At 41.6% G+C, this 16,352-nt stretch overlaps 1 protein-coding gene across 3 annotated transcripts in view; it reads right to left on the bottom strand.

Annotated features, from left to right (window-relative positions):
• Positions 1-209: 209 nt before the first annotated feature.
• chl1b (cell adhesion molecule L1-like b) overlaps positions 210-16,352 on the bottom strand; it is a 102,664-nt gene continuing 86,521 nt past the window's right edge. For all 3 annotated transcript variants that reach the window (XM_037534752.1, XM_037534753.1, XM_017711695.2), the window contains 3 exons: positions 16,217-16,348; positions 7,081-7,153; positions 210-2,541 (listed from right to left, as the gene is read on the bottom strand). In XM_037534752.1, coding sequence (XP_037390649.1) covers positions 2,340-2,541; positions 7,081-7,153; positions 16,217-16,348 — 407 coding nt within the window. In that variant the 3' untranslated portion in view covers positions 210-2,339. The remainder of the gene's footprint in view (positions 2,542-7,080; positions 7,154-16,216; positions 16,349-16,352) is intronic.

The raw sequence follows: 16,352 nt of genomic DNA, 5'->3' as shown, positions 1-16,352 counted from the left end.
CCGTGTAAACTGAAGATCATTTTAAAATCTCCCAAATGACCCAACTATAGACCTGAGCCCTCACCAAATCAACAAATGAGCAAATATTTACGACAGATCCCTGTGATTTGAATTTATGTTAAGAAGCCATGCGGCTGATTACTACTGGGACATGAAAGTGACACAAGAAGCACAGCAGTGGTCATGACTGCGACTCAGCGAAGCCAAAATGAAGAAAAGTAATAAAATTTAATGTCAAATCTGCACACAAACGTCATTCAACAACCATAAACATGCAAACACAAACATGTTGGTACAGAGAAGCTGCCCGATGCTATTCAGAATGTGCTGTGTGGGTTTAACTTAGAACAGTCCAAATCATTACCTAATCCATAATCTGTTAGATCAAGGCAAAACACAAGCATCCAATGGCACATTTATTATCTTGTTTAGAATCAGAAAGCTTGCCAGGAATAAGGACTCGTTGGCTCAGTCCGTGTTGGTGTTGCTCACCGAGTTATGATCACTAGAAACTTAATCTAGATAAAACGTGGTCTTTACCTAAAACTGTGTTCATTCTGACCCTGAGGTGGAATTAAACGAAGCTCTTTTCTGCCAGGCAGGAGAGAAAAATGTACTTAATACCTCAAAATAATGACTATGATGAAATAATGAAATAATGTTTCATCAAAGCATCACTTACTGTCAAGATAATGACTTTCTATCTCAAACTCATGACTTAGTTTCTCATGATAATGACTTCTCAAAACAACTGCTTACTTTCCCGACGTCTTTACTCCTGCCTCGTTATTTCGACATTGTATCTCAACACCTCAAGAACGTAAGTTTTTAAGAGATACCAATATTTTGAGAAATTACGTCATTATTACGAAAGCCATTGTTTGAAATGATAAGGTCCATATTTAAAAATACAGACACATTATTTTTGTCAATTTGGAGAAAATTTGTAATTATTATAAAACGCCAAGTCAAAATTCTAGGAAAGTAAGTCATCGTTTGGAGTTATTAGGTGAATATAAAAAAAAACTAACAAAAACAAAACAAAAAGAACAAAACTGCCAATTACTTTGAGATACAAAGTCAATTTAAGAAAACAAACCATCTTTTGGAGATGCTTAATTCATATTTTGAGATAATAAGTCATTATTAGGAGGACGTACGTCCATATTTTGAGGAAGTAGTCATTATTATGAAATCCTAATTCAAATTTTTCAGAAAGTAAAATCAGACAAATCAATTTTAAGAAAACAAGTCATCTTTTGGAGAAACTTGGTCAATATTTTAGAGAAAATACGTCATTATTTGGAGATACTAAGTCGATATTGTGAGAAAAGAAGCGAATTCAAAATTAAGTCATTACTATGAAATGTCAATTCAAAATTTTAGGAAAGGAAGTAAAAACAGACTAATAGATTTTGAGAAAACGAGCCGTCTCCTGGATAAGCGAGGTCAATATTGTGCTACAAGAAGCAGCAGAGGAGGTGATTTTTCTCCTCTGCCTGGAAGGACCGGGCGTCTATCTGAATTACACCTTGTCTTAAAGCCCCAGTGATGAACGTGGTGAAAAAGCAAACAGGACATCACCAACGACTTAACAGAGGCAGGCACAAGACGACTCCGAGTGCTGTACAGAGCACTGGAAAGGGTCGGTGTAGCTTGTTATCAGTGGTTATCAGAACTGGATATGTTTGAAAAACAAGTGTCTGAATCTAATTTCTTAATAACTCAACCTTCTGTCTTCTAGTCTGCTCACTTTAGAAATGGGAAATAACTTAATGAACAACTTTCTCGTACACATATTAAATCACATTTAATGAACGCGTATCTGAATATAAAATGTCAATAATATTTGCCTCGAATGACCAGAGAAGAAAACATGATTACAAAAACACAAAGTTTATACCCTCACAGAAAAACTTGCTTGACAAGTAGAGATGGATGTGAAAGAACAGGGAGACCTCACAGAGCATAACAAATTAAGACAGGAGCCTTTGCCTTTCTCCGCTCGTCCTCCATCAGGATTACAAACGCAGGCCGCATTTACAAAAAGAAAGGAGAAAACAAAAGCGCCAGCAGCTCCGAAGTCTCGACAGATTTGCAAATACAAAAAGAAACACCCGACGCAAGTATATACACAGCTGACGGTGACTGATCTGTTACAATACGTGCGAAACTAAGCCTTAAAAATAACAAGCATGGATGACGAGAAACATTAAACCTCACGTTTTCTGGAAAAAAGCGCTTCGGGTGGATTATGTCATTTTGTTTTTGTTCCCTTTTTGTTCCTCCTTTCTGCCAAATTTCTTTACGTGATGTCCAAATGCAATTTGTCCGCCGTCTCACGCCGTGCTCTGATTGGTTCCTTTGATTTCCACGGAGGCCCTCTCCTTGCGTCCGCCGTATTCGCCGATGAAAGAGCCGTCCTCGTTGAAGTGCGCGTCCTCGTCGCCGTAGTCGACCATGCTGTCCCCGCTGTCCCCTCCCTTCGTGTCCCCTGCCAGGGAGTGCTGGCTGCCCTTCAGGGGTTTCTCATCATTGTCGCTGGTTGGGAAACAGGAGTAAACAGGTTGAGATGTCGGATCGAGGCTGCAGGTTCTGCTTAAGGTCGAGGCAAAAGTAAAAGTCTTGGCCACAAAAACTCTCTGGCTCATAGTGAATGAAACACATGCCAGTCAGAGCAATGCAAATAAGCCTGTGCTGCTAACCCCACCAGACTGCCCTCGCTGAACGTGTTTACATGCACACTGGTCTCCTGATTAGTGGCAAAAATCAGCTTATGGCAAGTGTTGAAGGTCATGAAGTGTTTACATGCACGGCGTGATTGTTGGAAACCCCTGTTTACACGGGCTCAGTGAAATAGAATTATTCGTGACATATTTGTAGCCAAACATGCACATTAAAAAGGTCTAAACATGACGCTCTTCTCATGCCCAGAATAACCAAAGTACAGAACACAAATGAGGGTTTTGGTTCATTTTGTATACTTTAAATGACGGTGTACTTTATAAAAAAAGGTGTTAACATTTCTTTTAATGAAGTATAAGCCTCAGTCAGGCTTGGTGTGCAATAGGAGTGAGCAATGTGATGATATTTCTTGTTATCGTGACACATTTCCCACATTTTACTGTTATTCTGTCAATTGTCATCATTTAGAAATCTTGATCTTTGGTGACTCACACTGTATATTTCAATAGACCATCTTATAGAGACAGAGCTGGGCAGAATACTTTGAGAAGGTCTTAGATGTATTTAAACGTATTCCATTACAATATGTAAAATGAAACATATTATTAGCTGTTATCATTTTGTTGCTATGTTGCTGGTCAGCAGTTTTCTCCATGTTCTTCAGTACTGTGATTTATCGGTCAGGCTTTAGTAGGAACTTGGGCTTTTTGTAAAGAAGCCACTTGAGTTTTCCTTCGGAGTACGTCTTTACACGTCATTTTCAATTTAAAAAAAGTTGATAAACACTCACAATTTAAAGGAAAAAAATTCCACAATTTCCCAAAACATGATGCAGAAGCAGTTGATTAGCCAAGACATGATTATTGTCCAAATTTAGCTTTTTTTACTTTTAAACTGGAGCCACGAAGCTACTGTCACGAACACACACCGCAGGTCAATAGAAATCTTTTTTGTCAATTCAGCTCCAAAACGTCCCTCAACCTACTCAAAACGCAACTAGCTCTTCTTTAAGGCTGTGAAGACGTGGCAAAACGTATTGAAAGCTATAAAACGGAATAAATCTTCACTGTGTGGCTGAATGGTGTGGTCAGTTTTAGACAAAGCTGGTGAACTCAAATGACCTTCGTGATGTCAGTTGTTTTTCATTTTTCGAATTTTTAGACTCAGTTTTAAAGTAAAGATCTATGTGCATAAATAGAAACAAAAGAAATGACCAACCTACTATCCGTAAGCCTGGGTGATGTGCATGCACATGAAGGGGAGTCAGATTCTGAGGGGAAGCAGAATTTGACGCAACACCTGGCGCACGGTGGACCAGCTGTATGTGAGCTCAAATGTAGGCAAGTGTTTATGAAGTTCAGGTTTAGCAAGTGTTGACGAAGCTCAGCAGCTTTAGACATTACTTAATTAATTAAATATTTTTGTTATTTATTTTTAATTTGATTAGTTTATGCAAAAGGTGTACGCCAGTCATGTCTTACCTGATTGACTGCATCTGGATTAAGTGGAAAATTGTGCAAATCAGGCTTTTCACCCAACTATTCTCTAAGATCTCCAGTCTAGGGTCAAACCCTGGATGTAGAATTGGCATCAGAAAGTTCTGGCTATGGACGTAATGCAGAGCTGAATATTGATTCAGCTCTCCTGGCCGACTGTGCATTTGCTTTTATTCATCCGTTCTTTTCTCGGATTATAAAAGAGGTGAAGAATGTATAACGTACCATGTGTGAAATAAGAGTGGGTCCCTTTTTAGCCTGCAAATGAATAATTCGATGTACAGTGAGTTGTAGGGCTCCTCATTTCTTCTGCTACCTATGGGAAACCGCAGGTGTGCGAGAGCTTACAGCAACACCTGCCTCAGACTCTAAGGGAGGCTTAATTTAGCTTGATTTGTGGAGGGGGAAATATTAAGGCTGAAGATTTGTGGAAGTGTTCTGCAAAGCACATTCACAGTGTGAGCCGCCGTTTCTCAGGCACGTACAAGAACTAGTTCACATCTACCGTTCTTTGTATATTTTGTCTAAAGCCTCATAGAAATGATTGCATTGCCATATTTGTGACTACACACCGAGAGCTCTCAGAGAGGCTGTTATGAATTGGATCACTGAAAGATTAATGAAACGAACACGGATATCGCTGCCCTGGAGATAAGTGCCTTTCAATTAAACCAGATGGCCCCCCCCCCCCCGTGCCCCCCTCCAAAAAAAATCATCTCCTGCTGAGTACTGGGCAGACTCCACTCCGTTCTGTTCCAAAAAAACTGAAGCGTTTCAATTTAACAGTGATGCAATTACTCCTAATTCCTACCACAACACACTAGCTACCCACAAAGCACTGCAAAATCACAGCACTGCATCAGCATCGCCGATGCATGAGCAACGTGGGTGGGGTTTCCTGCTGTTGCTTTAGCACGTACGTGTGGTTGTTACTCAGCTCGTAACGTGTCCTGAGCTGGAGCTGGCTTGCTGGTCCACGTTTAGCTCATGTACATTAGGCTCTCTTTTGAACCGCAAGAAAAGGACAATACAAAGAAAATGACCGTTACAAGAGCACAGTGACAAGGAGCGCCATGAGCCATGAGAGGCAGGGAGCTACAGTGAGTGTACCACGGTTAAAGGGTGTTGTTAGGCAAACCAGCTTCATTTTGGTAAAATCACTGTAACGTAGGGCCTCGAGTGGCTCATTGCTTTTGTAAAACAGCAACAAAATGCAGTATAATGAAAATAACATACAGTAAATACAGTCCTTCCATCAAGCAATGTAGCTCAGTAATGGGGAATTCCACCAATTTTAAAAAATATATAAAACATTTATCTATAATTTCATCGTAAACTTACTCAGAGTGGCTTGATGTGGAACGCACTTGATTTAGAGTAACTTACAGAGCCTGAACGGGTTCACAGTGGTGTGGATGGTAACCAGATGTCTGAAGCAGTCAGTGCTCCCTCACAGAAAGCTGTTATTATAATATTTTGTTTAATGCCTGAAACGCTGGCAAAGGCTGTTCGAAATATCAATAGCAAGAAATATCACCCTTATTTTCTAGGATTTGACCATTTTCAATATTGCAAACAGTTCTGTTCAAAGGTTTTTGGGACTTAATCACATTATTTAAACCCATTTATCTCTACAGTAAATCTGTTTTCTTTTTTTAAAAACATTAGAATAAATACAAATGAATAAACAATAAAAAAGTATCAAAAATTTCTTGTTGGCAAAAAAAGTAGTTGAGATCTTATGAACTAGTTTGAAGAACAATTACTGATTCCAGATTATTCCTGGCATCACATTCTCAGCACACTTACTGATTAGCCAAACCAGGTTTGGAAAAGGAATACACTGACACACCGAACAGGAATAACACTCTGACCACCTCCTCGTTTCTGCGCTCACTGTCCATCTTATCAGCTCCACTTACTGTATAGCTGCACTTTGTAGTTCTACAGTTACAGACTGTAGTCCATCTGTTTCTCTGATACTCTGTTACCCTGTTCTTCAGTGGTCAGGACCCCCATGGCCCCTCACAGAGCAGGTACTATTTGGGTGGTGGGTCATTCTCAGCACTGCAGTAACACTGACACGGTGGTGGTGTGTTAGTGTGTGTTGCGCTGGTCTGAGTAGATCAGACACCGCAGTGCTGCTGGAGTTTTTAAACACCTCAGTGTCGCTGAGTCCACCAACCAAATTATCTAGCCAGCAGTGTCCTGTGACCACTGATGAAGGACTAGAGGATGACCAACACAAACTGTGCAGCAGCAGATGAGCTGTCGTCTCTGACTTTACATCTACAAGGTGGACCAACGAGGTAGGAGTGTCTAACAGAGTGGACAGTGAGTGGACACAGTGTTAAAAACTCCAGCAGCACTGCTGTGTCTGATCCACTCATACCAGCACAACACACTAACACACCACCACCACGTCAGCCTGTAACTGTAGAACTACAAAGTGCAGCTATACAGTAAAGGGATATATATATATAATATTTTTTGTATGTATTGTAAAAAAATCCTTATTATCCAAATAAACATTTTTTAAATCTAATTTTTTACTGAGGTGCCTAACAGTTTTACACAGTACTGTATTAAAGCTCGGAGCACATGTGAGGCCTCATTGGTCATTTTATATAGTAAATAAAATGCCCGTATTTGTGTTGTAGACATGGTGACCCCTGCTTCCCATCACCACCACTGTAAAGCAATTGTGCTTACGTCTCCATCTTTACAAAGTACATATTTGTACATATTTCACCAACTAAACAATTTTTTGGAAAAAAATCAGGGAATCCCCCCTTCAGCTGTAGGCTATGGTTGCCAAGCAACATAATGCTTTGTTAACATTGTGCCGTGCTTTGATGACGTTGCATTTCCAGGTGCAATGGATTTAGACTTAGCCTACCTGTATTCACAGAACGTGTCATCGTTCATCCCTTGAGACTCCAAGTCGGGATGGAGGTCCTCCTTCTCTTTCACTGAAGGGAGAGGGGGAGAAAATGAGTTCGTTTTAATTTCATTAACGCAGTTGGCTCTCAAAGTAAATGACCCAATAAATTAAAAAGGAAATACATGTATGTGAATAGATCAATCCCATATAGTCATTAATACCGTCACGATGTAAACACTATAACGGCAACAATGAGTTTAGACTGATCGTTATTAACATGACAAATTAGGATGTGAAGGTTTTTCATATTCCTCTGCTGTTGTACCGCATTCTGATAGCAGTTCTAGTTCTAGTGGAAGATTATCCAGAGCCCATCTCCCGTCACAGGAAATTGCCAGAAAGGTTTTCTGGGACTGACACAGGAAGGGCTGTAGCTTTGCTAATGCAGTGTCTCTGCAACATTTCCATCATTTGTTCTCTGGCATTTGCGTGTCTGCATGAGCATTTTGCATGCAGTTCCTTTCGTGGGTCCGGCTCTATTTGCATCCCGTAAATAGAACGTGTTAGACATGTTAAATATAAATGCACCACTTCATTTTCCACACGGATGCAGGCGTCAGTGGAGTACAGCAATGAAAGCAGCCATTCCGGGATTTCAGTCCTTATTTTTCTTGTTTTCCTTTCACCCCTTATAGCCTACATGCAACGTCATCTATTTCAATGTTTCACACTCGTAACTCGCAAAACATCATTTATCTATTGAAGTTTTCATAGACTCCCAGCTATTACTGCTACTAATACTACTGCTATTAATATTAGTAGTATAATAACTCTGTAGGTAGTCTGACCAGAGGAGGATGGGTCACCCCCCTGGTGAGCCTTGGTTCAACCCAAGGTTTCTTCCTCAGCTCTGAGGGAGGTTCTCCTTGCCACTGGCTCCCCTGGCTTGCTCACCTGGGGGTTTACATTCGTGTTAAAACTTCGTCTTTCCTGGAATTCTGTGAAGCTGCTTTGTGACAAAATCACTTGTAAAAAGCGCTACAAATAAATTTGACTTGATTTGATTTATTAAATCAATCAATAAATCAATACTAAAGCAGCCGTTTGAAATATGCTCTCTGGACATTTGCCTTCTGTGCTCGTAAGGACGGGTAACATTTTACTCTGGGTCGCATTCATCAACCTTCATGAGTCATTTCACCCAAGAACGTGTCATGACGCAAACTAGGGTCAGAAAAAAACAACATACACCGTGTGGCCAAACATCTGTGGACACCTCTACTAAGGATGGAGTTCAGGTGTTTCAGGCACGTCTACTACAAAATTCAAACCACTCCGGGAGCCACATTTTATGTCCACTTTACCATCTTCTTCTTCTTTCGGCTGCTCCCTTTAGGGGTCGCCACAGCGGATCATCTGCCTCCATCTGGCCCTATCCACTGCCTCCTCTACTTTTACACCAACCATCTCCATGTCCACCTTCACTACATCCATAAACCTTCTCTGAGGTCTACCTCTTCTCCTTCTACCCGGCAGCTCCATCTCCAACATTCTTCGCCCAATATATCCACTATTCCTCCTCAACACATGTCCAAACCATCTCAACCAGGCCTCTCTGGCTTTATCTCCAAACTGCTCCACCTTCACTGTCCCTCTGATCTGCTCATTTCTAATCTTGTCCAGCCTGGTCACTCACAACGAAAATCTCAGCATCTTCATCTCAGCCACCTCCAGCTCAGCCTCCTGTCTTTTAGACAGAGCCACGGTCTCCAAACCGTCCATCATAACAGGACGCACTACTGTCTTGTAAACCTTCCCTTTCACTCTTGCTGCTATCCTTCTGTCACACATCAGCCCTGACACCCATCTCCACCCACTCCATCCTGCCTGCACCCTCTTCTTCACCTCCTTTATGTCCACTTTACCATTTTGGCTGTAAATATGTCTCAGTATGAGCTAATATAGTAATACAGTAATAAATCAGGCTGAAATATAATACAGACGAAAACACAGACTTTGCTCTGCTTTAAGCTACAGCCGCTTTTCTCACATCTCCGGCAGGAAACTTTTCCACAAAAGTAGAACAGTTTGTTGTAAAATGTCTCTCATGTCCCATTTTTTATGCGGTTGAAGTCGCTTCTCATTCCCCAGCTTCTTATTCTACTTTCCCTGTTCCACCTTAAACGGCGGCAAAGGCTGTCAGATCAGCTTCGTAACTTTTTAGTGTTTGACAGTCTCAGAATAAATGTATCAGGATACCAGCTGGAGTGACTATTAAATGCAAATAAGTCCATTCACCTCCAAATTATTCTTAAATTATCCTTCTCTTTGCCGTTTCATAACAGAGGTGTAAAATTCAGGTCCAGAAAGTAAAACTCCTTCCCAGGATTTTGCTTTAACTGCCTGCGCAGCCCTGCTGGTGGTTTGATCCGATTGGGGAAGCCAGGCCGTTGGAACTAAATCCTGGCACGGACTTTTACTTTCTGGACCTGAATTGTACACCTCTGATTAGCTAGGCTTTTTATTTTTAACACTGCAGCACTTTACCTGAACATATGAACATAACTTCATATAGAAGATGAAGAAATTTGAAGTCCTTGATTTTGTCAAGCATGTAATCGGTTTCAGTGTCTCTCCAAAAGCGTTTTGCTGCCGTCTTATTTCTGGTACCACTGTCTGTTTTCACATATGAACAGACTGAGAAATCCGAAAGAAATCAGAGTAAGAGCTCACAGCACTGAGAAATCTGACTGCTGAGCTCAAATCCAGCCTCTTTACCAGATTTCTTAATCGGATTTCTAGACCTTACTCCGACCTAGGAAGTCAGAGCGTGCTGTATACTCGATCATTTGAATAATCGGGTAATTGCAGAAATCCGATTATGATTGTATTATTAACTGCGTGTGAACCTACTCATTGATTTTCATGGATTGAACTCTCATTTTCACCGTGAGTCGCTGCAGAAAGTTCTCAATGTTTTTCACTGGTAACAGAGACTGATTGTTATAGATTGTTTTTCAGTGTTTAAAAGGCCTCTAACAATAGTTACCAGCTATCTGTGGTTAATCTTAAAGCTTCTGTCCAGTGATATTTTTCTTTTTCTCTATATCTACATCGTATCTTAATTGTATCGCTCTTGTTGTGGTTTTGTTTTGCTATCCGGTGTCAACCAGAGGTGGATGGGTTCACATTGTGAGTCCTGGTTCCTCTCATCGTGTCTTCCTCTTGCTGAGTTTTTCCTTGCCACTTTCGACCTTGGTGTCACTCACTGGAGCTCAGACCTGGATTTTCTGTAAAGCTGCCTTGTGGCAATGCCTGCTGTAGAAAGCGCTATATAAACAAACTTTGACTTGACTTGGCATCCTGAGGCAGCTCAGCCATGAAGCGGTAGACCACGCAAACTCACAGAGCGAGGCCGGTGAATGCTGAAGCGCGTGCTGAAGCACAAATTCCCACAGACACACTCCTCCACAAAATTTTGTGGAAAGCCTTCCCAGAAGAGTGGAGGCTGCTAAAGCTGTAAAAGAGGGACAGCTCAATTTTAATTCCTGTGATGTTGGAAATGGATGTCAAACAAGCTAATACAGGTGTGATGGTCAGGTGTCCACATATACACTATATGGCCAAAAGTATTGGGACATGTACATGATCGTTTGTAACATCCCACTCTAAAGCTTTAACAGCGTCCACTCTTCTGGGAAGCAAGACTTTGGAGTGTCTGTGTTTTGTTGCCACTTTAATCCAGAAGAGCATTTGTCAGGTCAGACACTGACGCTGGATGAGAGGGCCTGGCTCACAATCTCTGTTCTAGTCCACTCCAAAGGTGTTTGATGGGGTTGAGGTCAGGGCTCTGTGAGGGCCATTCATGTTCTTCCACAACCAAACTCACCCAGCCATGATTTTATAGACTTTGAGCAGTTATGCTGGAACAGAAAAGGTTCTTCCCCAAACTGTTCCCACAAAGTTGGAAGCAAACAATTGTCCAAAATGTTTTGGTGCTGAAGCATTGAGCTTTCCCTTCACCGGAATTAAGGGTTCTAGGCCAACCTCTGAAAAACAACCCCATATCATTATCCCTCCTCCACCAAACTTTACAGCAGGCGTAGTGCATTCACACAGGTACTGTTCTAGCTTTCACCAAAGCCAGACTCCTCCATCAGACAGAAAAGTGTGATTCATCACTCCACAGACTACATTTCCACTGCTCCAGAGTCCAGTTTGTCTATCGAGACTGCAAGGCTATGTGGTATATTTTATTCACCTGTTATCACCTGGGGCAGTCGTGGGCTGGAGCTTAGGGATCTGGCCCTGTGACCGGAAGGTTGCCGGTTCGATCCCCAGGGCCAACAGTCCATGACTGAGGTGTCCTTGAGCAAGTGTCCTTAACCCCCAACTGCTCCCCGGGCGCCATGGATAGGGCTGCCCACCGCTCTGGGCAAGTGTGTGCTCACTGCCCCCTAGTGTGTATGTGGTGTTTCACTTCACGGATGGGTTAAATGTGGAGGTGGGATTTCCCCGGTTGTGGGATCAAAAAAGTATCACTTAACTTATCAATGGGTGTGGCTGAAACACCTGAACTCAATAACTAGGAGGTGTGTCCCAATACTTTTGTCCACCTAGTGTAGTGTAGATGTTACATTGACTTGATAGCAAAGCTGAGAAAATCACTGCCTAAGGGGATAAGTGTATGTTGGTCTATGGCAGTTGTCATGCAGCCTTACGAACACTACAGTGCAGTGTTACCAACACATATTCTTGAAAACACTGCTTAATGTGTGAACGTGCACATGGTCACCAGCCGTTTTTGCTGTGTTGACCATGTGTGGGGACTCATACGGCTGATGACCAGGTTGTTGCTGTCATTTTGGTAATATTAGGTTTGACTACCTGTTTACAAAGCGTTTAATTTGGCTTTGCTTTGTCAGCTAAAATCGTTATTTTCAGTGGAATTCCCAGCTGAAAGGTTCTTTTGCGAACTGCAGCAAATTTGTGGAACGAGGCCAAGAATGATTTCTAAATCTCCCACCCCAGTTTCTAACGCATCGTCACTGCAGTTAGGCTACAGCTGTCCCACGTCCATCCGGACTAGTGCTATCACAGAACTCCAACTCCCAGACTGCCCTTGGGGATCATGTGACTGATGACGCCCATTACTCAACCTATCATCGCTCTGCTTCACCAGAATACTGAGATCTTTCACCTGTCTTCGTTGTTCATGAGACCAGTGGTAGTATTTAAAGCCTGGGCTTTAGTTAGAACTTTGTGAGGTATTGCTTTCTTGTGAGCCTCTGAGCGTTTTCTCTTGTATTTGCCGACTTGTTTTTTCGGACCGTTGTTCTGGATTTTTGACCCTGCTTTTTGTTGCTGCCCTTTTTGGATTTTGACTGCCCTGTGGTTTGTTTTTCTGTGTTTTTGGACTCTTTTGGATCTGACCGTTGCCTGTGTTTTGACGACGGGTTTGGAAAGTGTTTATATCAGTAAAGCCCTGAAGAACCCAAACCCTAACTTAACCCAAGGGTCCAGCCGCAGATCTGGAGAAGCAAAGTTTATCCGTTTGCGTGCAGGTACCAGACACCGGGCTGATGCAGTTTTATAGCATGGGCTGATGCCAAGGTTAGGCTCAGCCTACACATGACAGGTGTGACAGACATGACCATGTCGGGATAAACTAGAACAGACAGAAGAATGTTCTAGGCACACGCAATACTGAATATAATGACACGTTACAGAGCAGAACATTTCTAAAGCCTAACTTCACTGTCTTTGATTTGCATCAACGTTATGTGATGACCCAGCTTGGAACTTTGGGAAGTGTGGAAGAACATCCCTGAAGATTTAATGAACAATGGAAGCAAAAGGGGGACACGATGAATACTGAAAAATAAAGTTTTCTAAAGGAAAAGTAAAACCAGCAACTCTTGCCGCCTGGAGAACTTTATTTCCAGCCTATGTGTTTTGGCAAACAGGCCTTCATCAGGGATGTGAGTCAAATGGGTAAAAGCCTGATGAAGGCCAAAACACAAAGGTTTGAAATGAAGTTTATGTGATGCCAGTTTTACTTTTTTGTACAGTTTTTGCACTTTACCAAGCACCTTGTTGGAATAGCCGGAATTATTACTCCAAATATGTAATTTTCTGATTAAACACAAGAATAGTACTTTTTGCATAAAGATATAAATTTAAATATATTACGGGTAGCCTCTGATGCACGGAGCGTTATCATATCAGACAGTATTTATGCCTTTTCATGCGTTCATTTCTGTCAGAATTGCCAAAGAAATGATTGCAATTACTCCACACATTTTAAAACCCAAATTCACACTAAAATAGATCACTGTTTTGGGTAATTATAGTCAGAAATCACATGTGTTTGTGACCCACAATAACAATTATATATAACAGCATATTTTCATATGACCTACAAGTTTTAATACGCTTGTTTGTTCAAATACAAATATGTAATACAGTATTATTGTTTGTTGACATACAGCACAGCAGTACAGTCCTTTATTCTTTTTAATATGACATTTATCACCAGTGAGATATTTGGCTAAAATATTTATAGCACTATGCAGTTTATTTCAGTGCTAAAAAAAAGGTGAATATGAATAAGAAAGTATATGACATTATTATTCCTGTGAATAATATCGCTTAGTTTTGTGTTGGGATATTGATATACAAAGCATCCGATATCAGGATAATATGATAATTGTAGATATACAGTACTGTGCGAAGGTTTTAGGCATCTAAGCAAATGAGCAGTGAGATAAAGTCGTATTCATAATTTTTCCTTGACACCTTCAAAGCCGCCACAGAGACTCGTTAATATCATCAATTACATCATGAGCTCAATTTACTGAGCTCTGATTGGTCAAACCAGGAGCTGCTTTTTAACTACATATAATACTGGACTTCCTCGAGGAGAGGCTTGGAGATGGGTAAACAAACACACTCACATCCAGAAAAGTACTATTTATTATATATATATGTGTGTGTCATATGTATATGTCATTAATTAATATTCTATACATTTGGTTTATAGATTTTGAAATTGTGTCCTGGGTGCCTAAGTCTTTCACACAGTACTGTATGAACTGCTGTACACAGTCTATATGTATAGCTCCCTGATGCTGGTCGCTCTCACCTGGCTGACCCCATCGGCACCCCTGCGTAAGAGAACCAAAAGCATGACGCCACAATGCTTTTCTGGCATCTTCACCAGCGCACACATTTTAATCTCCATTGCTTTTGTCCTTCTTCTTTTTCACTATGCTTTCAGAAGGGGTAGACAGATTTGCACTGACCACTAGGGTCACTATGTGGGTAAATCCTATGGCTAAAATTAGGAATCTGTGGCCATAATTATAGAAACACATTTGTCTTTTTGAAAGAACAATAAGAACAAGAAAATAAAAAAGATTTGTTTTCTTAACCTTGTGACCGTGTCACACTTGTCTTAGACTGTAAACATCTTCAACTGTATATGTTTACAAATAATCGTTAAAATAAACCAAGCCAGGCGATTTCCTGCTTCAGCACCTCCAGGTTCAGTAAAATTTTAGAAAATGTATTTGAACCCTGATGTAAGTGAACTGAGTTAGCACTTATTGGAAATCTGGTATAATTACTGATAATCACAATGATAATCGATCATTATAGGTAACACGACCTGAATAGTCTACATGACAAATAACTTATGGTTCATCTTCTTCTTTCGGCTGCTCCCTTTAGGGGTCGCCACAGTGGATCATCTGCCTCCATCTTGCCCTATCCACTGCCTCCTCTACTTTCACACCAACCATCTCCACCTTCACTACATCCATAAACCTTCTGTGAGGTCTACCTCTTCTCCTTCTACCCAGCAGCTCCATCTCCAACATTCTTTGCCCAATATATCCACTATTCCTCCTCAACACATGTCCAAACCATCTCAACCTGGCCTCTCTGGCTTTACCTCCAAACTGCTCCACCTTCACCATCCCTCTGATCTGCTCATTTCTAATCTTGTCCATCCTTGTCACTCCCAACGAAAATCTCAGCATCTTCATCTCCGCCACCTCCAGCTCAGCCTTCTGTCTTTTAGACAGAGCCACAGTCTCCAAACCAGACATCATAGCAGGACGCACTGCTGTCCTGTAAACCTTCCCTTTCACTCTTGCTGCTATTCATATTTAAATTTTAAAATCAAGACTTCGGGCCTCTGGTCTTTTACTTAATTATGTTTTGCAGTTGAAATGAAAGAATCCTGAAATGTGGGTATCATGTGTGGTGAGTAAGGAGCTGGATGTAAATGCGAGCAAACGCCAGTAAACAAAACAAACTAGTAGAAACACTTATTACATTTTTTTTACTTTGAGCAAACAAAACACAGGGCAGGCTACACAACCAGTACATGTAGCAAAGCAAAGTGCAGACTAGACAACCATGAACTGAAACTAAGGGCTGGATATACTACAAACAATAGGGAACACCTGGGAGAGGGAGGAGACAGGGACTACACAGGTGAGAATCCTAATAGGGAAGGCGGGGAAAAAGGGTGGAGCAAAGGAGCCAAAACAAAAACAAAAGCACATGGCTAAAAGCACAGGGGAAGAAACAGACACGCTCAGGGGGACAATGGGGACACTGTGACAGTGGGGTTGCTGCAGCCCCCTCAGTCCCCCCACTTCCTCCATTCCTTTGTCATATAATGTCCCACTTGAAGTGTCATACTGGTTTTGTATTTACATTCACAGCATTTGGCAGACACTCTTTTCCAGAGCAACTTAAAATGTAATCATTTTAACACAGGTAGGTGAAGGTGGTGTTAGGAGTCTTGCCCAAGGACTCTTATTGGTACAGTGTAGGGTGTTTACCCAGGTGGGGCACTGAACCCCAGTCTACAGCATGGAAGGCAGATATATTACCCACTACACCAACCAACCACTATTGCATTCTTTATCAGGTCTTGAGATTTTCAAGTTATTTGTGGAAAACAGCGGAGGGTGAAATATATCACCCAAATATCTAGATACAAGGACGAGGCCTAGGAGCGCCTGAAGAATCTGCCGTGCCCCATGGGGTAAGTGGCTGTTGAGCCTTGACAGCAAGTGAACACGAACAGGTTGATAGAGCGTCCGGCGCATTTAGACTCCAGACAGCAGGCACTCACCTGAGTACTTCCCTCCTTTGTTCCTGTTCACAAAGCAGGCGATGAGCACGATGAGAGTCAGCAGGGCCACAGCACACATCAGCCCGATGAACCAACCCTGGTTGGAGATGCCTCCGTGGATGCTGGCCAAACCTGA

This window comes from Pygocentrus nattereri, chromosome 26, assembly GCF_015220715.1.
Source record: "Pygocentrus nattereri isolate fPygNat1 chromosome 26, fPygNat1.pri, whole genome shotgun sequence".
Lineage (NCBI taxonomy): Eukaryota > Metazoa > Chordata > Actinopteri > Characiformes > Serrasalmidae > Pygocentrus > Pygocentrus nattereri.
The sequence above is the reverse complement of the archived record's forward strand: the minus strand, read 5'-3'. Positions and strand labels throughout refer to the sequence as shown.